We start from the raw sequence: 26,334 nt of genomic DNA, 5'->3' as shown, positions 1-26,334 counted from the left end.
AATGTTTGCATTTTAAAAGGCAGAATGTTAACTCTGTAATCTGAATGTTTTTTGGCTGATTTGGACCCGATTTCAGTCCTTCTCTGTCCTGTACGGGTTCTTAATGAACGGCCAAGTCTTTACTGTCCACTCTGACTGGAGACCAGGTGCTGGATTGTTTTACTGCTTGTGTGATCCGAGCAGCGGTGACACTCGATCCCCGCGCGTCCCCTCATCACCAAGAGCTCTTCGGGGGATGAGACTGGCTCCTAAGGTCCCCGGTGGCGACAGATTCCTGCTCATTTATTCATCAGCCTTTAGGGTGACCTGGACTTGAGCTTGGGGAGGCTGTGCAAGGATCACGCAGGGTTTGGTGGAGCTAATTCTGTGACCAGCGGGATGGATGGAGTTGAAGGTGTTTCCTCTGTAAGCTGCAGCTTGAACAAAGTCTCAGACAATCTTGCTGGGAATTCCTGAGACTAACGGGATAAACGATGAAACAAGCAAACGGCTTGTGTCCAATTAGCCGTCTGAAGGCTGGTTTGAAGTTTGCCCCAGGATTTTGAACCTGTCTGCTGATCTAAATTAGTCTGCAGTCGTCTTTAATTGGTGCTTTTCCCACCACATGACTAATACCTATGCTGACTGACACAACCTACCCGGAGGAACTGGAGGCGCTCGTCCCTACTGCAAGGGTGCTGTTTGGACTGGGAACAAAGTAGAGCTGCAACGACTCATCCACTGCTAAATTCATTTCTTTATTTTGCTTTTTTTTTTTTTACAGTGGCTGGGGGGGGGGCTCTACCTTTTTTGCTTCTCCGATGTGGATATTTTGTGGTTCTGTCTTCCTCTGTGATAATAAATAATCTGTGTAACAATTGAGGACATCGTCTTGGACTTTGGGAAACACAAAACTGATATTCGGGGAATTCTGTGCAGACAGAATTACAGTCGGAGCAAATTTTAAATGCTAAGCTAAAATATGACCAGATTGTAATTCAGTTATCCTACAAGTAACCAGTTTTTACTGACATTTTATGGATCAAACAACAAATCAAATTCATCAAGAAAGTCAACAGATTCAACAAATATGGAAATGATCATTAGTTGCAGCTCTTGAACCAGGCTAGAAATGGGAAGTGTTTAGATAAGCATGCAAGAAAGTGGAAAAATTCTACCTTCCCCAGCACTGCAGCTAATTTCAAGAATGTCAGATTACATCATACGTGCAGAGAGGAAAGAACATTAAATCAAAAGTCTGGAAATGTGAAGCCACAGCGACGTGCAGCACTACTAGAGGTCTAAAGTGGAATTACAATCGTCAACCGTAAAATCATGACTGGTGACTGCATCATGCAGTGTGCAACCTCACCACTAGATGACACTAAATCGTACACACTGCAGCTTTAGGAGGACATTTAAATGATGGGGCCTGGTCTGGGTTAGTCCACCTGGTGGAACCACAAATGCAAATCCAGAAGTGGAACTAGTCCCTGGAAATGTGGTTCTGTTGTATCACCCGATATGACAAAGAATCTGTAGGAATGTGGCTTCAAAGGATTCTTAAGTTACCTTGACACTTGCACAAACTTGATCCCAGCAATGTGAACATTACGCAACCTATTCAAAAACAGAGTGTCAGCACGTTCAGCAATAGCGCATCAAAGCGCAGCGCATCTGAACGATTATGACGAGATGTTAAATCTGTAATAAACATAATTTTACAGATACTCATAAGGAATGAAAATGCAACTGTTTTACCCAAGTCATTACCATATCAATATTGCAAATAATTACCTTTGAGATGATTCCAAATGCGTTCTCCACGTCATGACGACCACGAGAAAAGCTGCAGCTGTAGAAAATTCCTCTGATTTCAGGAGCAGTTAGAGGGCGTCTTTATCAGCCATGTTCTGAGAGCAAAATGATTAATTTGCTATGAAATAATTATATAATGCAGCGTCCAGCAGCACAAAGCGCGGGATCCAGCGGAACAAAGTGGGTCCGTTGGCACAGTGAATTGCGCAGCAGTGTGGGGATAAATGCGTACGAGTGTTAAGGTGCCTGTAGACAGCAAATACTGGTACATGTACAGTCCTGAAATACATAATTCAGGCTATAGTACCCCCTGGATAAACTACTTCTGTTTACACATCCTTCTGGAAAGTTTTTTTTTTTTATTTTTATTTTTTATGTTTATATTATTGAGTATTTGTGTTTTCCGTTGTGTAATGTTGAATGAATTTTCCTTTGTTATTGAAATGATCTCTCTAATGGAAACATAATGTTGACATGGATACGAGCACGAGAAACATGGTATTAAAAAATCAGCAACTTTACACACAGCATGTCCATCTGTTTGCCTGTTTTCAGTTGTTAGTATGATATCTCAAGAACCAGTTGACCACTTCCATTCATATTTAGCATAAATGTGTACTTTGGTGATCCCCTGACACTTTGTATTACTGATTTGTGGTGACCGGATGTCTTCTCCCGATGACACTCGTTTAATCCGTCAATCTGACTAAATATGTCTCCATCTCTAGATTTGAATTACTGTGGTCGGCACCATCCTTGCATCAATGGAGGGACCTGCATGAACACGGAACCAGATGAGTACCAGTGTGTCTGTCCCCAAGGCTACTCTGGCAAGAACTGCCAGACAGGTGAGAGAATGCTGCCCTGCTTTCTCTGGTGGCTGGGGAAGACTTTTATTTCTTACAGTCTGTCTCTTACGCAGAGTGTAGTCCTTCCTCATCTTTATCATGTAATAAGAAATTACAGTCCATATATAAAACAAATAATGAATGTTTGAGTGCAATGGTGAGAATATTTCATGAGGTGAAAGATGAAATGTTCCATTCAACAAGGCATTCATTATTTGTTTTATATAACACCTAAAATAGATCCACAACCTCATTGAACGGATCATCTTTCACCTCATGAAATATTCTTTCCATTGTACGAATGAAAAAACATTCATTATTTGTTTTATATATCACCTAAAATAGATCCGTAGCCTTATTGAATGGAACAAATCTGTGTCAAGTTGCTAGTTTTCAAAAATTGGGTGACTATACTGCAAGGACACTAGTGAGGGAAGCCACCAAGACTTCCAGACAGATCTGAAGAAACTTTTGTGTAGCTTTTGTCTGTTGCATCACCTGTTATCCAGCTTGATGAAGTGGGATAGAGATTTTTGCTAGAGCAAGACATTTCAGCTGCAGTTTTTGCCAGAAGGCACATGGGAAACCAGAGCCTAGATTTGATCCATTGTAAAATCCTTCTTTATTCCACTCTAACATGACACAGTGAATGGGGGTGCAACAGGCAAATGTTGCACCATTGTTTCTTCAGTGTTATTAACTGAAGCCTATAATTCTTTGAGTTGTCTTGGTGGCTTCCCTCACTACTCTCCTTCTTGTATGGTCGCTCAGTTTTTGGGAATTGCCTGTGTCGTTTTCCCTAAAATCTGCAGCATGTAGTTCTTCAGAAGTCTAATTTATTTCTCAGTCTCATGTATTGAGGTGTTAATTAAGATGTTGCTGTTGGATTAACTCCTTCAAACTGGAAGAAGGAAGAACTCAACCAAAAACTAAGATCTGAAACCTGACACGAGCGCCAAGAACATGTAGAGAAGCAGAAGGTACTGATCTGAAACTTCTCATTCCCACTCTCATCCTTCCTTCTAGCGATGACGCCTGTTTGTCCAATCCTTGCTCCAATGGCGGTACGTGCCGTTCTGTTCCCACGGGGTTCGAGTGTCGCTGTCCTCCAGGCTGGGAGGGTCCGACCTGCGCCCAAGAGTGAGTCGTTGCTCCGCTCTGCCTTCGTTCTACAAACGCTGGCATCGCTTGTACAGCAGGCGGCTCCACGTAAATCCTGCCTGAGTTGTACGTTTTGTTTCCTCAGGTTTTGATGGGTGCGTGTCTGGTCCATGTGCTCAGGGAGGAACCTGTGTCAACCTGGCGGATGGCTTTGAGTGCGTGTGCCCGCCGCAGTGGGAAGGAAAGACCTGCCAGAGAGGCGAGTCCGCAAATCTTCCTTTTATCTTTTGTGCTTCCTGTCTGTATGCTTTCAGACACTGTCATCTGGATTAAACCTGAGCCTTATGGCCAGAGTGCAAGATGTCAATATCCTGGACAAGCTAGCAGCTGACACCCCCCCCCCCCCCCCCCAATGATTTATGAGCTGCTCGCGTGTCTCTGTTGGGCTGTTTGCTGCTGGTGGTGGCGTTTGTATCTGTATCGCTTCATCCGGACAAGCGGACTTGAGCGGCATGAAGCCAGGAAAAGGAATAGAGCAGTAAACCAAAGTTGGGGGTGGGGGTGGTACAGGAAAGAGATCCAAAGAGTTCAGTCTCATCTTACAGCTCAGGTCTCAGATTCCAGGCTGCCCTCCTGTCGTAGCTGTGTGTGTGGGGTGTTTGAATCCACTCAGAAGACAGGTGTGTGTGTGTGTGTGTGTGTGTGTGTGTATATATATATATATATATATATACAGCAGGACTCCCCACGGACTATCCCCCTTTGCATCTCCACCCCCTCTTCTGATTATTGGAGCAGTGGCGTTTTTTTTTTTTTTTTTTTTTTTTTTTTTTTTTTTGTCATGCTCCAAACTTGTGAATGGAATTATACACTCGGAGTTCATTTTATCTGCTGTGTCACTTTAGGAGCTCTTTTGTGGTGTTGTTGTTGTGGTGGGGGGGGGGCGAGGGGGGTGGTGTGTCTCACTGTTCCTTGTGACATCACCGGCTATTTTTTGTAGACATACAGATGTAAACGTGACACAAACGTGACGCACGTGGAGGTTTGTTTGCAGTGACTGAGGGATGTGGACACGAGGTGTAAAGCTGCGCTCGCGTTCTGTCGGTGTGCAGCGGGCGGTAAACTAGATGTTCTGATTATTTCAATAAGACGACGATGGACAGTTCCCCCACTGCTGGCATCCCACCATGATGCAACAATCTATTGACCTTATTCTAAATTAGACAATATTATGAATATTATATTTACTTAAGTTGTTTATGGAATATTCCATTTGTATTCCTGTTTGCATGTTCCAGAGTCCCTTATGCCCTACATATGAAAAAAAATAGCTTAGATCATTACTTACTCCGCTTATGAAATTATTCAGATTCAGGTAATCAGAATGTCTTATTGAGATTGTCTTCACCTTGTGTCTTGATCCCGACTGATATTGCAGTGTGTAACGCGTTACTGTAATCACGTTACATTTGTCTGTAACACGGTAATGGAACATGTTACTGTTGTAAACAGTAATCTCACTACAATTCCTAAGACTGCACACCAAATTACTGAACTTCCCTGAACGCAGCATGAAGATGCCGCATGTAAACTCGGCTGGCTAGCCGGTAACTTTGTTTACACTCACGCCAACGCCGGGAGAACTCAATAATAAATAAACTTGAAGGAATATTCAGGGAAATGTGCATGCTTCAGTGACAAATAGGTCACATAAAGTCCGAGGCAAAACGTGTGGATTGAGGAGCTTTGTTTATATTTGAAGGTGAAACAATTGATTACTTTTTTAATGGGAGTGCAGTGCTTTAAGAACTCTCAGGTGTGTGTGTGTGTGCACGCGCGTGCGCTGTTCCTGGAGGCAGCTGCAAGCGCTCAGTTCTTATTTAGACCAGTTGGGGGGAAAAAAACTGGCGCTCAGTAAAAAGTGCTATCAGGACACGAGGCCTTAATCGGGTTAATATCAGAATATTGCTGTTATGTAAATGTAGCTACTGAGATTTTAGTGCAGAGACTCATTTCAAATAAAAAAAAAAAAATCTTGAAACAGAGTTGACAGTGTGGCATCTAAATAATTGGCTAATTTTCACAGCAGAGTTTTTGCTTTGAGCTTCAACAACACTAATTCAGTGAGAACATCCAGTAAAACAGTTTTTCTACCATCAGTGTGTGAATGCAGCCGGTACAGCAGACAAACACATACACACGTAAGAGTTCACTGCGTTGGAGAGAAAAAGCAGCAAATTTGACCCAGTGTCACTTCTTGAAGACCTGATGCCGTGAAATCTCAAAAGTAAGCAGAGTAAGTTTTGACCTAGTACTTGTCTGGGAGACCCACTTGGGAACACCAGAGACTGTACGGGTTGTGTCAGGAAGGGCAACTGGTGTAAAAATTATGGCAAGTCTTTACTGGATCAACAGTGGTGATCTCAAGCAACAGAGGGAAGCCCCCAAAAAAGTCACTTTAAATTCCGAGATGGCAGCCACAATTGCGGTTTGTCATATTTTTGCACAAAACCGATGTATTTTCATGTTTGTTGTGTCAAATCTGGATTAAAACCCACAAATAGTTTATTTGTATCAGTGTATCTGTTTTTGTTTTGTATTAGCTGATGGGGGTCTATATGCAGATCAGGATGGAACAATTAAGTTTCCTTTTTTAATATGAGCTAAACATCTGCTGTAGGTGTAGTTTGCTGTTTCCACCTGTTGTTTAATCTCTATAAAATACAGTTAAGTTTATCTATTGTCACATTTGTTATAGTCCACATGTTCAGTCCATTTTTGATTTTAAAATTAAATTTTAAACCTAAGCGATGAAGATGACTTGAAGTACTTTCTAAAGGATAGTATTTGGGTGTATTTACATTTTCAGACTTTATAGTTTTTAACTATAATCTAATACAACTGCTTTAAAATGGTATGTGTTTAACGCGCCATATTTGTGATGGCCATGTTGTAAAAACTCCACCTTTTTGAAATGTAAAGTGGCCAATTTTTGTATGAGTAAAAGGAATTCTAGCGTACCTGGACCAAATTTAGTGCTTGTCACCATCTGAGCGAAAACGTATCAGTTGCAGAGAAATGGTCTGACATTAGCTAATGGCTAATACTAGCCTGCTTGTTAGCTAGCTTAGACTTAGCTGCCTACAGCTAACAGTAATAACACAGTTTTGATGTTTGTTTGGTTTTTTTTTATAAATTATACTTGGTTGACATTGTGGCTGGGGGTTAAAACTACAATAACTTATGACCAGTGACGTTGGTACCACCTAATTACGAGAATTACTATTTTAATATATTGGTTGCTGCATTTATGTAGCACTTTTTACACTAGATGTTGCTTAGACAATATTTGATGTTATAGCTATGTTAGCATTAGCATAAAACAGTCACACAGTAGAAATTAGTGCTAGCATATATGCTCACGCTAGTTGCTGTTAATGTGCTGTTGGTATTTTGTACTGTATCATGTTTAGCTGTGCGCTTCACATCCAGCGACTCCAGAGAACTTCAATCTCCGAACAAAACTAAAACTGTTCTTGGTGTCAGTTTTTTAAATATTTGGATTGCGGGCTTTCTGGTTTGGATTGCAGGTGTCTCTTCTTTGTCCTTTTTTTTTTTTTTTTTTTTTCCCTGTTTTGTGCCATTTGAACCCTGTCCGTCTGCTTCCTGCCTTCACAGATGTAAACGAGTGTGCGGCAAAGACCTGCATCAACGCTTACGCTTGTAAAAATTTGATTGGTGGATATCACTGCCGCTGTTTTCGGGGATGGGCTGGAAAAAAACTGTGACATCAGTCAGTATTTTAATTCCGTTTCTTTTCTTGCCTTTGTGTCTGCTCACTGGTGCCCTCTCCTGCTGGACACTGAACTGCGGCTTCATGTCACTGTGGTGTTGTACGCGGTAACACGTTCCTCTCAGCAAACTGATACTTTTGCTCTGCCTCTGTGACTTGAAGGTGCATGCTCATGATCTCTCAGGATCCCATGTACACGCGGTTAATATCCACATGCTTTACTTTTTCTGCTTCACTAGTTCTTTCCTGACTGACTGAACCACGCTGAATTAGTACAGGTGTGAGAGTTTATCTTTAATATTGATCATGTGATGATTGTCGTCATTCTGATCTGCTTTCTCTTCAGACATCAGCAGCTGTCACAGTCAGTGTCAGAATGGAGCTACGTGCAAGGTAGGTTTTGTTCTTAATTTTATGCAAAGTGAACAGTTCAGTGTTAAATTATTTTCTATAGTTGTTGGTTGCAGTATTTGCACATTTTCTAAAGTAGCACATAAGAATCAGTATTCAGTAAATGCGTTTCTGCAGCTCCATCTCTCAAACTCTGTCTGCTTTAGGAGGGTCCGAGGGGTTACCGGTGCCAGTGCCCGCCCGGGTACGTGGGCATTCACTGTGAGCTCCAGCGGAATAAGTGTGAGAGCAAACCGTGTCAGAACGGGGGGCACTGCCACGCAGTTTTAGACGGCTTCGTCTGCGAGTGCCCGCTGGACTTTTCTGGGCCGTTATGTGAGGTGAGTCAGTCTCGTCCCACACGATGTTAAATATGGATTAAAAAGTATGTACGGCAGTCACGTTGGCAGTGTGTGGCTTAAAATCATAGGCGGCATATGTTCTGGACAGACCCACCACGACGTTACCTGTAGGCTTTCTGAAGAATGGGTTTGTAGCTTAAATAGGACCAGTCTAGATGTCACCATCTTGGCTGTACACAACTCCGCTTAACTCCTGACCAACCCGTAAATGGCTAAAGAGGTGAACATGAGCGAGACCAGTATGACGTGTTAGCATGAACATCTCCTAATTCCCAAGCAAGCTAAAGCAAAACAGCTCAACTTTGGGTCATGTATATGCTAAATTTTGTGAAGTAGTATGAATATGTTGCATAACTAGACAATCATGTAACAGCTAAAAAAGAATGGTTTTAATAACACTAACCCAAATCAATATCAGATTGAATCGAATTGAAATATCGATTCTTAATCTTAAGAATAGGAATCGAATCGATTCTTGAAATTTGAATTGATACCCAGCTGTAGTTAGCGCTGTCTGTAATTAGCATGGCTATGAATGTTAATGCATGGCAGCTCGCACAAAGGCACATAGCACTTTCTTTAATAAGACACTTTAGTTATTAAATGCAGGATGTTGACATTATAAATGCCAGTATAGTTGGTGCTGCACTCCTTGTCCATAAATCTGGTGATTGTTGACTTCGCTGTTAGCAGTTTAAACACCTCATCAGTGCTTTTGTAGTCTTTTTTTTTTATTTTATTTTATTAAACTGTCGACCTAAATAGTCATTAAGAATGATAAACTATTTTATTTGTCTAAAAGTGGCACAGCCCCATTCTTGCATGTTAAACTACACGCACCAGCCGATAATGGCTTTAAAATCCCGCTGTGTTTAATGTGTTTATTTAATGGTGACATACTGGTATTCTTGCGACACTCTGAATTTTAGATCATGGATGTTTTTAAGCCAGTGTCAGCCGGCAGAGATGAAACTGACACTTCGCTGCTTCTCTTGGGTCCTGAATGGAGGACATTGCTGGTCTGCAGCCAGACCTATTTTAGTGAGTCTACTATAAATATGAGCCGTCTGAATGAGCTGCTGCTGGATCGCTGCCCGCATACTACCAAACTCTGAGACCTACTACGGCATGGTGTGCATTCCTGTCTTGTTGTGCCAAAACCATGCGTCCAGCACCATGTTCCAGTCGTGTGAAAATATAATTGTCTAATTAATCAGTTGCTGTTCTCTGGGTGTCCTTGTAAGAACTGTACCATATTTTCCAGAGTACAAGTCGCAAAGGTTTTGTTAGTTTGGGAAGTCCTGCGACTTATACTCCAGTGCAACATATGTACAAAAAAATCATCCATCTATTTTTTTTTTAAATGATAATATTATTGTTATTAAATATTTATATGGGGCATTCCCTGGAATTGACGCACTAAACAAAAACTCTACTAATGAACGTGCACTACAGCAATGCACATAAACCCCAAATTAAACAGCTGGTGGAGGAAAAAAGTTCCAACGCTGCGGGTCAGCAGTCCTCATTCATCTGCTTCAATAACCTCCATTATGTTATCTATTGCACATTTATTTGACCGTCTTGCTAATTTTTGAAATGTAAGGGTTTTCTTTTTTTTTTTTGGCCACACATCACAAGCTGAGGGCTTCCTGCAAAAATTCACTGACATTTTCTGTTGTCCAAATGGCATCAAATAGCTTCCAATATCTTATTTGTAAGACTGGTTTGTTTTTGGAATTTGAAAGTCCTTATGTTAAGTAACAGCACACACTGTGATGTGTACATGTGCCATGCAGCTATCCTGTCTGTTAAACTTGCCCCTAGAGAAACACTGTTAAAGTGAGTTAACACATACAGATGCAAGTTTTTTATCCAAGGTGCTTTACTTTTTTTGGGGGGGGGGGCTCATATGTGTCTTTATTGTGAACTTGATGCTGATCTGTTATGGTTCATAGATCTGAGCTGAGAGTCCGACTGCACAGTTAAAAAGAAAATGTATTTGGTCCTGTGACTTCAGCTAAAACAAACCACCTGACCAGACTTGATGCACCCATTTGGCCTTCTTCAACTCTTACTCAGGACCTTAATGGTAAAAAGGGTGCGACTTGTTTACATGCAGTTGGTTTGTGTTTACGTAAACAGGGACTTTTTGCTTTAACGTCTACATTTGAGTGCAGAGACATGACGAAAGCGTGTCCCCATGGTGTGTGGTTTGTTTTTTTTTCTCCGTCATGGTGGTCTGACAGATAACTTCTTCTCTGCATCGTGTTGGATAAGAGTGCACACTTTGAGTGACGCTGAACTCTTCTTGCTGTGACTTTTCTTCTCCCATTCATTTCCACTGAAAGAATTCTTGTTCCACTTCAGCAAATCTTCACAGATCAGGGGAACCACCAGTGCACCAAGTTGTGCAACAGTAACTCACACATACTATCGTTTCTACATGATGAGAATCTTTGCTGGAACCTACTGGTATCATGTGGAAGGAAGAGTGCTGCATGTGTTTGTCTGAGCAGCACGCGGGTTTCTTAATGCCGATGACGTCGTTGACAGGATGCGGTTTGAGGTGTGTCTGTGTACCACGTGAGCGCAGCAGACAGAAGGTTACTTTCAAGATGTGGGGTTGGACCGCTGGTCCGTGTGGATGGTTGCTAGTGAAGGTGGTTCCATTAGATTGTGGATGCAGCAGCGCGCAGCATCGGCACGTGTGGCTGGACCCGACTAAATCATTAATTGGGTCATTTTTTTTTATTCTAATATGAACCTGGCTTTCTTTCTGACCTTAAGATACTCTCACACATTGACCCTCTTTGTTCCATTTCGGTCTGATTGTTTCTTTCCTCAGCAAGTTCAGATCATTTGGGGTGGTGTGAACACACCTTCAGTTTCCAGTCAAGACCAAACAAACATGGACCATGTTGCAGTTTGCTCTTTGCAAGAACAAAAACCAAGCAGCTGGAACAAACCTTTGAGCCTAATGTGAATTCTACATGTTAGACTTTGTTTTACAGTCAGAAGATGCAGCTCGTTGTGCAATATGGATGTTTGTCATTTATATTTTTGGTGCTTTGGCCAAAGGTTCACAAGACCAACGGCATCAAGAGTTGTGCAAGGTGCGCCGTCTAAAAAAAAATGTTTTAAAAAATCATCGCCCTAAAGAATTAGTAAAAAGAAAGCACTGTTCAGTCACTTTTTTTTTCTAATTTTGCATTAAAAAAATTCTAGGCTCCCTACAGACAAAAATCAAAACATCTCATTGTCTTTGAGGAATAAACCAGTTATGTCTAGGAACCCTGTAAATCCTGGAACATACATGCAGCATGTCTGACCAATGAGGGAGCAGCATGCTTACACATGACACTTGCTTAGAGGCTTTGATCCACTTGGAAAGCGAACTGAACCACAGAAAACATGCCACATTGGTCCCGGGACTAAAGAAGCAACCTAATTGATATTAAACCATTGCTAGAGATCAGTCCTTTGCCTTTGAAGATGGTATCTAAATGGTAAATGTACTGCATTTATATAGCGCTTTTCCATCTGCATCAGATGCTCAAAGTGCTTTGCAATAATGTCTCACATTCACCCTGATGTGAGAGTGCTGCCATACAAGGTAGTTACTACACACCGGGAGTAACTAGGGGATTAAAGTGCCCAAGCGCCCTTAGTGATTTTCTGGTCAGGCTGGGATTTGAACCGAGGATCCTCTAGTCTCAAGCCCAACACTTAACCACTAGACCATCACCTCCCCCATTGTGAGAAATTCTTGTTTTAACAAACTTGTTTCAGAAGGAATGAATCTTGGTGAACAAAGTAGCTTTACTGAACCTTCTAGTTGCGTAGTATTGGCAGTAACATTTTCTTGCTTTTTTGTGATGACTTGTATTATATATTGCTGGTATGTTGAATTATTTACCCATTGTCTGTACATCGTGGCAATCCCTCAATGATTGGGAAGATTGTCTCTTGGTCGATTGGTGGACACAATGGTGAAATTGTGTATCCAGGGTTGATCTAGAGACCCTTGCACTTGGGTTTGTTTTACGTCTGAATATCATTGCACGTCAGCAAACACATGGTCCTTGACAGATCCTACGCCTGGACTTTTTGGCCGGAAAATCCCAGATGACCGTGGTCCTTCACAGTCATTGGATTACAAGCCATTGCCTCCTCTGCCCCGTTAGCTGTCATGTTCAAGGTTTCTTTGGGACCTTTCATGCGTAGCAGCCATTGGGCACACAACATCCCTGCTGTATTTCACCCCAACGGGCAGTCCCTTGCTTGATGAGTTATCCAGGTGTCACAGCGTAGTCCACCCTTTTGTACAGTAAGCTCCTCAAGATGTCATGTTTTCATTCAGAGCATTTCAGATGTCGTGGTTCACCTCCTGGTACTCTGTTGTAACAGTCTTTGTTCTCTCTCCACAGGTCCCAAACTGGTCTCCCTCAGATCCGTGTGATCCAAACCCCTGTGAGAATAAGGCAAGGTGCCACAGCATGACCCAGGACTTCTACTGTGCCTGTCCTGAAGGCTATGAAGGAAAAACCTGCGACAGCATTAGGGATAACTGCCAAACCACAGAGTGTCAAGGTGACGGCACTCATCATACAGCAGCCGGTCACGCGATAAACCACAAGAAACTTGATGTAGAATCGAATCCTCTTTGTATTCTCTACAGTGCTTGACAGCTGCACAATCACTATAGCGACCAACGATTCTGCAGAAGTGAGGCACATCTCCTCCACATCTGTGGACCACGAGGGCAGTGTGTCAGCCAGCCAGGAGGCAACTTCACCTGTGTCTGTGATCCGGGTTTCAGTGGCGTCTACTGTCACGAGAGTATGAAGCACTAACCTTCAGTGATGTGTACAACTCAGTACAGAACTCTTTTTTTTTTTTTTACTTCTGCCCTGATTTTTTTTTTTTTTTTTTTGTAGATATTAATGACTGCATCAGTAATCCCTGTAAGAACGAAGGGACCTGCATCGATGGTGTCAGTTCCTTCCAGTGCTTCTGTCCTGGCGGCTGGGAGGGGCAACTCTGTGACCTCGGTGAGCCACTCGCGTTCAGTCTCGACTCTACACAGTTACTCATCAAAGTCAAGTTTGTTTTTACAGCATTTTTAGGTGCTTTCACATCAAATTTCAGTAGTTCAGCCTTTTGGGCTTTTCACTGCGATCTGAGAGGTGTGAAAGTTGTCCCTGGCCCACATTCCGGACCACTCTGTGGAGTGTTGGTCTGGCCAAAAAGGGTGGTCTTAGTTCGGACCAAATTGAACCCTAGTTGATTTTGTTTGCCATGTGAAATAATTTGTTGGATAATTCAGACTTTCTGTCCAATTTGAGCATGTTTTGGGAAAGTAGAGTGTTGTCACTAGGCGTGTATCTGTTCTGAATCAGTACGACAGTATTAATAAGTTGCTAACCCGAATGTAAAGTTCATATGGATACATTATCCCTTATACCACCTACCGCTATCAGACGTGTTGATTTTGTTTTTGCCTTGCAAGATAATGTTCCTGTGACAATCTCGCAAGGCCTTTGCATTGACCTCCAAACTTGCGCGGGACTTTGAAGACTCAACGACAAACAAGATTAACTCAGCTGATTTAGAACATTACAATCAAGCCAAAGCAGTTATTTGTGTTTTCCTTGTCTAATTCAGACTCTGCTACACTTTGACTCATCAACACGATCTTGTTTGTTTCCTGCTTCCGCGATGTGCCCAGCGCTTGTTGTAATTTTAAAACTTTTTTCTGTTTTCCAGACGTCAACGAGTGCAGGCAAAACCCGTGTAAGAACGGCGGGCGCTGCGTGGACCTGGTGAATGACTTCTACTGTGAGTGCGTCAGTGACTGGAAGGGCAAGACCTGTCACTCTCGTGAGTTCTGCCTCTGCTTGTTTGTGTTCATGTATGTGGCAGTTCCTAGCTTAGTCTTCTGTCTACAAGTATTTTTCTCCCACCAGTATTGGTATTTTGAAAACATGATATTACGTCTGTTGCTCCACAGTAAAGTTGAACAGAGAAAAAACTTTGTTAAAAATAAGTTAAAGCTAGATTTGGATCTGAGCCCTTCTCACTGTTACCCTAACGAACCTGATCGCTGCTTCATCTTCATATGTTTTCTGGACCAGGCGAGAGGCAGTGCGATGCAACCACCTGCAGTAATGGCGGCACCTGCTACGACCACGGGGATGCTTTCCACTGCTCCTGCCCACCTGGGTGGGGGGGACACACGTGTAACACAGGTGAGATGCGGCTCCACACAGCTGGTTGGTTGATGGCGTTAGACACTCATCACTCACTCATCTTCAACCTCTTTTCCGGGATCGGGTCGCGGGGCAACAGCTCCAGTAGGGGACCCCAGTCTTCCTTTCCCAGGCCACATTAACCACCTCTGACTGGGGATCCCATGGTGTTCCCTGGAATACCTCCCTAGAGAGGTGCCCAGGAGGCATCCTTACCAGATGCCCCAACCACCTCAGCTGACTCCTCTCCGTGTGAAGGATTAGCGGCTCTACTCCAAGGTCCCCACAGATGGCTGAGCTTCTTACCCTATCTCTAAGGGAGACACCAGCCACCCTCTTGAGGAACCCTATTTTGGCCACTTGTACCCGCGATCTAGTTCTTTTGGTTATGACCCAATCCTTACGACCATCGGTGAGAGTAGGAACAAAGATTGACCAGTAAATCGAGAGCTTTGCCGTTTGGCTCAGCTCCCTTTTCGTCACAACAGTACGGTAGAGTAAATGCAATACCGCCCCTGCTGCACCAATTCTCCAGCCAATCTCATGCTCCATTGTCCCTTCACTCATGAACAAGACGGCAAGGTACTTGAACTCCTTCACTTGGGGCAAGACCTCATTCCGTACCCAGAGTAGGCCATCCATCGGTTTCCTGCTGAGAACCATGGCCTCAGATTTAGAGGTGCTGATCCTCATCCCAGCCGGTCCACACTCCGCTGCGAACCGACCCAGTGAGTGCTGGAGGTCACTGGCTGACGAAGCAAACAAGACCGCATCATCTGCAAAAAGCAGTGTTGAGACCTTCAGCCCACCAAACTGAAGAACCTCCTTCCCTCATGCCAAATGCATGTTGCACATCCTTAGCTACGGAACCACTCTCCTTGATAGGGTTTGGCGTTAAACAGTGATCTCAGATTCCCTGAGGGCCATTGGCCAGGTTTAGTCTTCCCCCTGGATTTAAACTACTGCAATTTCTGAAGTGTCATTAGCAGGGGATTGATTATTTTTGTTTTTTACTAGTTTAGGAGGTCTTGTGACATCTTCTATGGTGTGACCTGTATACTGGAACATCATACCTTTTTGTTGTTGTTTTTTTTGTCTTTAGTGTTTACATATGGCTTTCCTGTGAAACAGTGCACTAAACAAAATGAACGCCTGTAATAAAAGAATAAAAAAGTACACTACAACAATCCATAAAGATCCCAAATTAAAGAGTGGATTAAAAAAAAATTAAAAGTTCTTAAGTAATAGCACATGCTATGGTGTGCACATGTGCTAATGAGTTCCTGTCTTGTTAAATGTACCTCCAGGGAATGCGGTTTTAAAAACTGGGTCATCATACAGAAAAAAAATCTGACTTATACTCTGGAAAATATAGTAATAAAAGAATTTAAGAGATGTGTACAGAATAAGTATTTTCTGGCTGAATATTCTCTTTTAAAGTACAAAATGGGCCGCGCTGAAAGCCCTTCCATCTGATATAATGGATGCATTTCACCACGACTGTCAGTCAAACTTTAATGGACTCATCCTTTTGATGAGATCAGTCATTTCACCAAGATTTGTGGCACAGTGATATAAATTTCCTGGACTTACCATATTTCTGGATGTGGTTCAGCTGAGGTCTGGGAGCATCCACCACAGGACACAAATGCCTTGAATCCTGGACCCAGCCACCCAGGCAGACAACAGCTCATCCCCAGTTCTTGAGAGTAACAGTCTCCTACAGCCAGGTTAATCATTTCTCTGGTGCCTCATTATTGAGGACAATAATGAGGCACCAGAGAAATGTGCTACGTGATCACAATGTCAAAACGGAGTCTTCCAAAGTAACTATTTGTTGGACACAAGGATTCTCCAAAAGAGATCTCATGGTCACAATATTCTCACAACTGTATAGTAAAACAGGAAGTGCCAGGACCTTAAAGACTTGGACCTTCAAGGTATTGGCATCACCAGCGACCTTGTGATGCCGTAAGAGCTTCTCAGGTGTCTCTCTTTGTCTGAAAGGCACAGGATCCAGAAACATGATTGTCCTATGAATCATAACCTTGTTTTTTCTGGAACATGGTTAACATTGAATTGAATAATTGGTCACATCAAGTAAAACACTAATCATGTTCATGCAGTTGTACCAATTAGCCTGGTGTATGTTCTCCTGTGCTAGCAGTTTGTGTTCGTGTATGCTAACGGTAGTTGGCGCTTACTAGTAGTGTTAGCCGCAGCAAGCAGAACTACATATGCTAATCCGTTATTTTGTTGAATATAGCTCGTACACACAATGTCGACAATGTTCTGTACAAATGGCACAATTCCACATCTACAAATGTGTCAATTCCCAGAAAAACTTTCATCTCCGGTACAGTTTCTTTCTCTACTCAAATCCTGGTAAACTATTAATGCAGGTGAAAACACAACTTTACCCGAGGTAAAGCTTAAAGAAGCAAATATTTTGAGATATTTGTTGAAGGCTGTAATGGTTTAAATCAAGAGCCTCATCCTGTAGTCAGTAGATGGAGATTTGATGTCTGTGCGTCAGGCCGATGATCCTGATCCATCCACACTGTGCATAGACGTGTCCGTTTGCTGACTTCTTAAAACAAATTTCTAGTATGTGTGCAGGTTTGTGGAAAGTGTAGATTTATTTATTCATTTGTCATCCTGTTGGGGCAGCATGGTGGCTTAGTGGTTAGCACTGTTGCCTCGCAGGGAGAAGGTCATAGGTTTGATTCCAACCTGTGGCCTTTCTGTGTGGAGTTTTCGTGTTCTCCCCATGGCTGCGTGGGTTAGATGGTTTGGAAACCTGCGACAGACTGGCGTCTCTGTCCAGGTGTACCCCGCCTCATCCTCTGTGACAGCTGGGATAGGCTCCAGCCCCCCACGACCCTTAGTTGGATTAAGCGGTTGAAGATGAGTGAGTGTATCCTGTTGAACCTCTAATTTTTTGTACTTGTCTCATTACCACAGCCAAGACAAGCACATGCGCCTCCAGTCCGTGCGCTAACGGTGGAACCTGCGTGGGAGGAGGCGACACCTTCACCTGCATTTGCAAAGAGGGCTGGGAGGGCGCCACCTGTAGCCAGAGTCAGTTCATCTGCATAGCTTTGCATGTGTTCATATCTTGTAATCTGTGTCAAGATGCTGGATTCAGCCCTATAAATAAATTAATGATTTTAACTTGAGAATGGACATGGGTGGTCTTGAACCAGGAACCTTCTGATTTAGTAGCAAAGTGCACTGACCAGTTGACCGCCATTTGGCACAAATCTTAGCTGCCCTATTTTAGCTTCATCAGAAGGTTGCTAAAAAGAGCCACTTATGTGCTACCATGTAATGCAACGTTATATACTTAGTTATACTTCAGTTATTACAACAGCTCAGAATTTTACATTTGAAAAGGGAAGAAAATAACGTTGAAGTTGTGCGTAACACCTGACCACTAAAAATGATTTTTTGTCTTCAACAGATATAAATGACTGCAACCCTCATCCATGGTATGTTCCGTTTCCTGCATCACATGCTAACTATGTTTGGACCCCTACCCCCCCAGCCTCCCTCTTCTTCTCATTCAGGCCTCGTAGGCTGCAGGGCAACTAACAGTGGATGTTAGTGTCTCTCTCTTGGGGTTGGGGTGGGGTGGGGGGTGTAATTGAATAGAACTGAGAGGTGGATATTTTGACGGGAGGGGTGTTCGGACAAGAGTCCCACCTACCCCACGGAGAATTGCAGGTGGGGGAGCGGAGCAACAGTCCGTTCTTCTGGTGCGACCTGGAAGGGGGGGGCAGGGCTTTGATGAGGGGGGAGGGGAAGACCAGGACACGCCTATTAGCATCTGAAAGGTGGAGGCTCGTATTGATGAGCTGAATTGAGCTTTGCTCCCCCCCCGTGCACGTGCATGCCCCCTCTTGCTTTGTTGGAGCTGTAAAGGATGTAGTTTTGTACATCTCAACTGTTCGTCCCCTCCCCCCTCTTGTTTCTCAGTTACAATGGCGGTATCTGTGTGGACGGGGTCAACTGGTTCCGCTGCGAGTGCGCCCCTGGTTTTGCCGGACCAGACTGTCGAATCAGTGAGTACTGACGCCAGCCTTGCACACGCACGCAGCGCCGCAGCTGAAACGTCCCGATGTGATAACCTTGTTCTTTATTCATGGAAGCCCTACTGTTACCATGGTAACGTGGTATGATTGGAGGGAAGCTCAGGGGGATGAGGAGGAGAAAGACATATTGACACATAATGCAGGACGAGAGCGCTGCCCTCTCTTTTTCATCGGCTCTTTAACGCCTCAGGAGGGCAAAGGTCATCCCTCCTCAATACTCTCACAGTCACGCAGACACAGATGGAGACAAATTACCCGGTGACCCTGAAACAGCCTCATCTCAGCTCTTTTGTTTTGGGCAGATCGCATTCACCTTTTCTGTCAGTGTTTCTGCGCTGCGTTCAAGTGACCTCTGGATGACAAAGGCTTTAAAAAATTTTCTTTAAAGACCTACCTGAACGTCAAACCTGTGCCGAATTTCCTCTTTCATTCAATGAATAAATTAGATGTTGTAATTTAACAGTCAGTGTTGTGCTTTTATTTTGAGGTGATTAATTGCTCCAGCATTTTCTTTCTTTTCTTTCCTCTCACAGACATTAATGAGTGCCAGTCTTCACCCTGCGCCTACGGTGCCACTTGTGTGGACGAGATCAATGGTTTCCGCTGCATTTGTCCGCTCGGCAGGACAGGAAGCCGATGCCAAGAATGTAAATAAGCGTCCAGTGATCGACTCGTTCCCTTTGGTTGATCTGCACACACACATCTTATCTCCTTAAACTGACTTATTCAAACCAAACCTGCCAACTGATCGGTTTCCTCAAACTGTCCACTACTACACAGCGTTTATCAGATTAAAAATAATGAGCCCAAGCAGAAATATTAAACCCTGATTCATCCTGTATAGTACTGTATTTTCTGGAGTACAAGACACATTTATTATTTTTTATATTTTGTTTTTACTAGTTTGGCAGGTCTTGTAACATACGAGGGCTGTCCGTAAAGTATAGGTCCTTTTATTTTTTTCAAAAACTATAATGGATTTCATTCATATGTTTTTACGTCAGACATGCTTGCACCCTCGTGCGCATGCGTGAGTTTTTCCATGCCTGTCGGTGACGTCATTCGCCTGTGAACACTCCTTGTGGGAGGAGTCGTCCAGCCCCTCGTCGGAATTCCTTTGTCTGAGAAGTTGCTGAGAGCGTGGCGCTTTGTTTGATCAAAATTTTTTCTAACCTGTGAGACACATCGAAGTGGACATGGTTCGAAAAATTAAGCTGGTTTTCAGTGAAAATTTTAAACAGCTGATGAGAGATTTTGAGGTGATTCTGTCGCTTTAAGGCCGTTTCACGGTGCGAGACGTCGTGCAGCGCTCTCAGGCGGCGTCATCAGCCTGTTTCAAGCTTAAAACCTCCACATTTCAGGCTCTATTGATCCAGGACGTCGTGAGAGAACAGAGAAGTTTCAGAAGAAGTCGGTTTCAGCATTTTATCCGGATATTCCACTGTTAAAGGAGATTTTTTTAATGAAAGACGTGCAGACGGGTCCGCACGTCGGGACGCAGCCGACGCGGTGCGGCGGCACAGGAAAAACACCTCCGTGTTGATAACCATTTGTAAAATCCAGTTGGCTTTTGATGGCTTTCAGTGGAGGGAGTATATGAGAAATTGTTTATCAGCTGGAGATGTTCCAACGTGTCCTCAAGGCTTCCAACAGAGGTGTTTTTCCTGTGGCGGAGCGTCGCGGCGGCTGCGAGCCGACGCTGCAATCCGCCCGCACGTCTTTCATTAAAAAATCTCCTTTAACAGTGGAATATCCGGATAAAATGCTGAAACCGACTTCTTCTGAAACTTCTCTGTTCTCTCACGACGTCCTGGATCAATAGAGCCTGAAATGTGGAGGTTTTAAGCTTGAGAGCGCTGCGCGACGTCTCGCACCGTGAAAAGTCCTTAAAGCGACAGTATCACCTCAAAATCTCTCATCAGCTGTTAAAATTTTCACTGAAGACCAGCTTAATTTTTCGAACCATGTCCACTTCGATGTGTCTCAGAGGTTTAGAAAAAATTTTGATCAAACAAAGCGCCAGTCTCAGCAACTTCTCAGACAAAGGAATTCCGACGAGGGGCTGGACGACTCCTCCCACAAGGAGTGCTCACAGGTGAATGACGTCACCGACAGGCGTGGAAAAACTCACGCATGCGCACGAGGGTTCAAGCATGTCTGACGTAAAAACATATGAATGAAATCCATATAGTTTTTGAAAAAAATAAAAAGGACCTATACTTTACGGACAGACCTCGTACTCCGATGCGACTTATAATCCCCCCCCCTTCACAAAAGCACGTGTTCATTAATAGTGTTCCCAGGAATCAAAACAATAAAAGTCCAATAATAAAAGCATAAACAGTAATAATAAACACACAGTACATCAATGCAAAAAGATTCCAAGTTAAAGAGGTGATTAAAAAGAAAAGAAAATCGAATAGTCTTTTATAGTTTTGTTTTAAAAGCTGTGGACCAGTAGCCTGTGTCCATCTGAAGGAAGAAAGAAAATTCTCTGGTGATCTGACAAAGGTTGAACTCTTTGGTGTGAATGCCAGGCGTCATGTTTAGAGGAAACCAGGCACCATCCCTACAGTGAAGCATGGTGGTGGCAGCATCATGCTGTGGGGATGTTTATCAGCAACAGGAACTGGGAGACTAGTCAGGATTGAGGGAAAAATGAATGCATCAATGTACAGAGACATCCTGGATGAAAATTTGCTCCAGAGCACTCTTGACCTCAGACTGGGGCAACGGTTCATCTTTCAGCAGGAAAATGACTCTAAACACACAGCCAAGATATCAACAAAGTGGCTTCAGGACAACTCTGTGAATGTCCTTGAGTGGCCCAGCCAGATCCCAGACCTGAATTCGACTGAACATCTCTGGGAGATCTGAAATGTCTGTGTACCGACGCTCCCCATCCAACCTGATGGAGCCTGGTGCCTGCAAACAGGAATGGGCCAAACTGTCCAATGATAGGTGCACTATATTCAAGAAGACTTGAGGTTGTAATTGCTGCCAAAGGTGCATCAACAAAGTATTGAGCAAAGGGTGTGGATACTTATGTACACGTGATTTCTTAGTGCAGTGGTGTCCAAACTATTCCAGAAAGGGCCGAGAGGTGCAGGTTTTCCTTGCAGCCACTGACTCCAGCAGTGATTTCACTGATTAACATCACTTTGAGCAGGTGGGATGAGTTCAACAGTGAATCGCCTGCTGGAGTCAGTGGCTGCAGGAAAACCTGCACCCTCTCGGCCCTTTCTGGAATAGTTTGGACTCCACTGTCTTAGGTTTATATATATATATATTCAAAAAAATAAACAACTTTTCCATTTTGTCATTACGGGGTGTTGGAGCTTGAATTGTGAGGTGAAAAAAAAAGATTTACTCCATTTTGAATAAGGCTGTAACTTAACAAAAGTTGGAAAAGTGAAGCTTTTAATGTGAATACTTTCTTTATGCACTGTAAATGTCAATATCTTGCACACACGTGCAGTAATATTGTCAGGTGTTCCATCCTATTTTCTTTCATGCGACTTCATCTGTTTGTTGTCTTGTGTCTGTGCAGTCATCGGTATTGGGAAGGTGTGCCGCTATGGCAGGGCTGCAGTTTCCTCATGGCAGTCGGTGGGAGGAAGAGTGCAACAGCTGTCGATGCATCAATGGCAGAGTGGACTGTACCAAGGTAACACTGCTGTCAAACTACACTAGTCATTTATACACAGTAAGTGAATAAAATTCAGGTTAGGTCACTTGACATTGTTTCTGTTGTGTATCCAATAGTATTCAGTATATATTCAAATAACAATTTAACAAAAACAAATACAAATTGCATTGAGCAAATATGGAAAACCTTGCAGCAGCGTGCACGGCTACTAGTATGGTTTAGTGGCGTGATTATCAACCTAACGAACAGGCTCAGGTCAGCGGGCGCCTTTAAAGCAGATTGAGCTAAAAATCCTGCACAGGCACTGAGGGTGACGAATCTTATGATGCCTCCATGTCTGTGCCAGTTTAATATTTCAGTAATTTCCTCAATGTAATGATTACAAATCCTTATTTTGCGCGTACCTCCTCTATTCACGCTCGCTGATTTACTTATGAAAACCGCAGTTTCTCCCTATTGAAGCACTCAGAGGTGACTGACTGTGATTAATGTTGCAAAATGTAAATTGATCTGTTTGGTGCGTTTCAGCTGAAGTATCTTAACATCTAATTTTTCGTGCATTTTCTGCAGAATGCTTCTTCAGAAATGTTTACTTTCTCAAAGGGTATTTTTTAATGCATTGTTTTCATCCTATCTGTCCATCCTCTTTGTAAACGTTTTGGTCAATAACTAAACATCGCTCATCTGTTTGACGTAATTTATTGGTGGTGAATTGGGTTTGGCTAGAGGAAGGTTCCTTTCTAGTATGGCCACTATGCACACAATCTCGATGGTGTTTTCAGTACAAAATGCATCTGTGATGATCTTGATCCCAATAGTTGACCTTTAGTAAATTTGATGTCACCTGAGTGATTCCAGAACCCACCTACATATGCTAATTTTTGTTCCCATTGGAATTGAGGGAGTGGTGTCACTTGGGCAAGTCCAGAACCCACCTACATATGTGTGGTCAAGCTTGGTGGGTAAGAGTGAAGAAAGGGGGATCATAATCTTGACCTTTGACCCCATTGTCCTTGACCTTTATTTAAAAAAAAAAAAAAAATTTTTTTAGGACACTTCTGGGGTCACCCTACATGCACACATGAGTTTAGATGAAATTGGCCCAAAGACCTTGCAGTATGCAGTGAATGTTTTCGATGGTGTGCAGGTGCTGTGTGGTCGCCGTCCCTGCCGGCTCCGGTTAGCAGACAGACATCGGATCCAGGAGTCCTGCCCAGCCGGACAGGAGTGTCTGGAACACAAGTACCTCAGGTGCTTCTCTCCACCCTGCCATCAGTGGGGGATTGTTCCATCACTGGACCTTCACCTCCACAAGTAAACACCAAGTGTCGGCCAAACAGTGGACATCTGGACAACAGCTGTGCTCGTATAACACTGATTTTCAACAGAGACAAAGTACCTGCAGTGAGTGATCTTCCTGACTTTGTCTTGGCTGCTTTTTGACGTACAGTCTCGGAGTGTATTTTGATCAGTATCTTTGGGTTTCACCTGTTAGGGAACAACGGTGGAGAACATCTGCTTTGAACTGCGGTATCTTCCTGATACGCAGACTTTGGCAAAAGACCACGCCCTGCTCACCTCTGTGACCTCTCTCATTCCAACCAGGATGCAGTGGAGGTGGCAATAGTAAGTCACGCCCATCAGTTCCTCAGCGTAGTTTTGGATTTATTCATTCTTATTCCCAGAAGGGTGGGACCATTCCACTGGGTTCCAAGAGGACAAAGACTAACAAAGCCTAGTTGCCAAATTATAATCAGTTATACAGATTTTGAAGTTGGATTTTTTTTCAAATGAGGGTCACATTCAGTTACTTGTGCAGTACATTTTTGTTCCTCAGTTACAGTTTTGCAACAAATGTGCTCTAATCCACATGAGGTCAACAGTGTATAATTTTAATGGACTGTGCAGCATAATGCCATACTCTACTGTGACTGTTGGTCTGAATTCTTCATCATCCTGTCACTTAGTCTTTCCAGTCAGAGGAGCAACCAGACCACAGTCTGATCCAGGAGGCAGCCAGCACCATCGTGGGCACGGTGACAAAGCGCCACAACAGCACCATAATGTTGGCAGTCATTGAGGTCAAAGTGGAAACACAGGTCATGCCACACTCAGTGGGTGAGTACGGATTACCCAAAGGTGTACCGCAAGGATGAGTTACGGAGCCGATTCAGATTATGATCTCCACTCTTCTAAAATGTAAAAGTTTTTAAAAATCATCATTGGTAGGTCATTCTGACACTGACATACAGACGGTGTAAAATATGAGATGCGCCTTTTCGGAAATTACTGGATTTCCAGATGTGGAGTGTAATGCTGTTTATTCCAAACGTGATTATATTGACACATTGCTTTTGGCTAATGGCAGTGTATTGCAGAAAATGCAGCATGCTAGCCCTTGCTTGCATATAGTGGTTGCCGCTGATTGTTAGTGTTAAACAGCATATTTGCGACTTTAGGTTTGCATCAACTGCCATTCGCTTAAGTAATCGCCAGCTCACACGGTTAGCTTGACCTAATGGAGATGAATACTAATAGATGGTATCATCTGCCTTAGTGGGCCATTCTAAAGTAATGGAATTACAGAGTAAATGTGGCCAGATCTTGCTGTGTTGTAATTTGGTTAATATACAACTGCCGTAGCTTATGTGGCAGACCATATGTGATATCTGCTTAGCATGGTTAGACAGAGCTAACTTTTTAATGCAACCTATCAGTTTTCACATATGCCAATATTGGTACTATGTCTAGAAATCCGGTAATTCCTTGGAAATGTGAATCTCTGGATGTGATTTTTATCATCCATGATGCTAACCTCATCTTCCGTCTCACTCTTTCCTTTCTTGTGGTTCGTCTGGCCCTCGATTGCTGCGGCGTGCGTTTGAACGGCGACAGATTACCTGGTGCCTCTGCTGTGTGTCGTCTTCTGCTTGCTCTCACTCTTCTGCATCATTGTGTGTGTTTGGTGGACGCGCAAACGAAGAAAAGAACGCGAGAGGAGAGCAGGATCTGCCAGCGACGACGCGGTGAACAACCAGTGGGAGCCGCTGCGGCTCGTGGTGGGACGGCAGCAGGCACAACAGCTCAAAGAAAACAACAGGGAGGCGGAACAGGAGCGCAAAAAGCTTATGGGTCCTTCTTGTCGGACATGTGAGGAGGAGGAGAGAGACGGAAGGAGAGCTGGAGGAGGAGTGCGGTGGAGCAGAGGCGGGAAAGCAGCCGGTGTATAAGTACTGTAAGGCCGGTGTGCAGTCCGGCCGGGGCGTGATCTGCACCCGGCACAGCTTGGGGTCGCCCCTCAAAGCGCCCCACCGAACGGCCGGCTACAGCCCCAAAGACAATCGCTGGAAAACAGTCAGCGCCATCTTCAGTGGCCAGAAGGCGCTGGGAGATGCTTGTGTATAAGGAAGAGAAGGACTCGCAGTGTCAGCGAGGGAAGCTGCGCGGCAGCTGTTCTTATTTTTCAACCACGTCTGCAGAGAAAAATGACTTTGTTTCGTTGTGATTTTTGTCACTGGCACCTGAAAGGAGACTCGAGCGCAGTCAAGAGCCTTTTTGTTTTTGGCTTCTGTTGACTTTTTTTTAATGTCCATAAGGAGAAGAGATGTAAATTTATAATAATAATTAATAATAATTATTATTATTTAATTTTTTTTTTTTTTTTTTTTTGGTTCTCTGCAGTTTTTTTTTGGTTTTTTTTTTACTGTTAAAGATGAATCATTGTAAAGAAGCATAATGATGTAAAATGAATCTTTTTTTTTTTTTTTTTTTTTTTTTTTTTGGTTTGTCTCCTGATGATTTTGTTAAATTAACGGAGAAACTGACTGTTACAGTAACGTTTAACTTTGCTGCATTTCTTTCCGTCGTCCACCAGCCTTACCAAAAACACTTGGCCTTGAGGGGGGAGGGTTGAGGGTGGGGAAGGGGACGAGAACCCAGTGCCTACAATGTGGCCTTGCTTTTCCTTTTTCTTCTTCTTCGCTTCCTCCTCCTCTTCTTCCAATCTGTTGTTTGGGCCCAAAGAACTTTTGCAGTATTTGAGTTGGTAG

At 43.4% G+C, this 26,334-nt stretch overlaps 1 protein-coding gene across 1 annotated transcript in view; it reads left to right on the top strand.

The window, feature by feature from the left end:
- jag2b (jagged canonical Notch ligand 2b) overlaps positions 1–25,886 on the top strand; it is a 104,691-nt gene extending 78,805 nt beyond the window's left edge. The window contains 26 exon segments of the mRNA XM_034162075.1: positions 2,526–2,645; positions 3,672–3,785; positions 3,892–4,005; positions 7,425–7,522; positions 7,524–7,539; positions 7,886–7,932; positions 8,097–8,270; positions 12,722–12,884; positions 12,973–13,035; positions 13,038–13,133; positions 13,232–13,345; positions 14,061–14,174; positions 14,429–14,542; positions 17,507–17,623; positions 18,006–18,033; positions 18,521–18,606; positions 19,170–19,283; positions 22,187–22,215; positions 22,217–22,303; positions 23,433–23,585; positions 23,588–23,689; positions 23,781–23,859; positions 23,862–23,911; positions 24,253–24,403; positions 25,181–25,448; positions 25,450–25,886. Of these exon segments, the coding sequence (XP_034017966.1) occupies positions 2,526–2,645; positions 3,672–3,785; positions 3,892–4,005; positions 7,425–7,522; positions 7,524–7,539; positions 7,886–7,932; positions 8,097–8,270; positions 12,722–12,884; positions 12,973–13,035; positions 13,038–13,133; positions 13,232–13,345; positions 14,061–14,174; positions 14,429–14,542; positions 17,507–17,623; positions 18,006–18,033; positions 18,521–18,606; positions 19,170–19,283; positions 22,187–22,215; positions 22,217–22,303; positions 23,433–23,585; positions 23,588–23,689; positions 23,781–23,859; positions 23,862–23,911; positions 24,253–24,403; positions 25,181–25,448; positions 25,450–25,690 (2,852 nt within the window). The 3' untranslated portion in view covers positions 25,691–25,886.
- The last annotated feature ends 448 nt before the right edge of the window (positions 25,887–26,334 follow it).

Source organism: Thalassophryne amazonica, chromosome 21, assembly GCF_902500255.1.
Source record: "Thalassophryne amazonica chromosome 21, fThaAma1.1, whole genome shotgun sequence".
NCBI classification, from domain to species: domain Eukaryota; kingdom Metazoa; phylum Chordata; class Actinopteri; order Batrachoidiformes; family Batrachoididae; genus Thalassophryne; species Thalassophryne amazonica.
The sequence above is the reverse complement of the archived record's forward strand: the minus strand, read 5'-3'. Positions and strand labels throughout refer to the sequence as shown.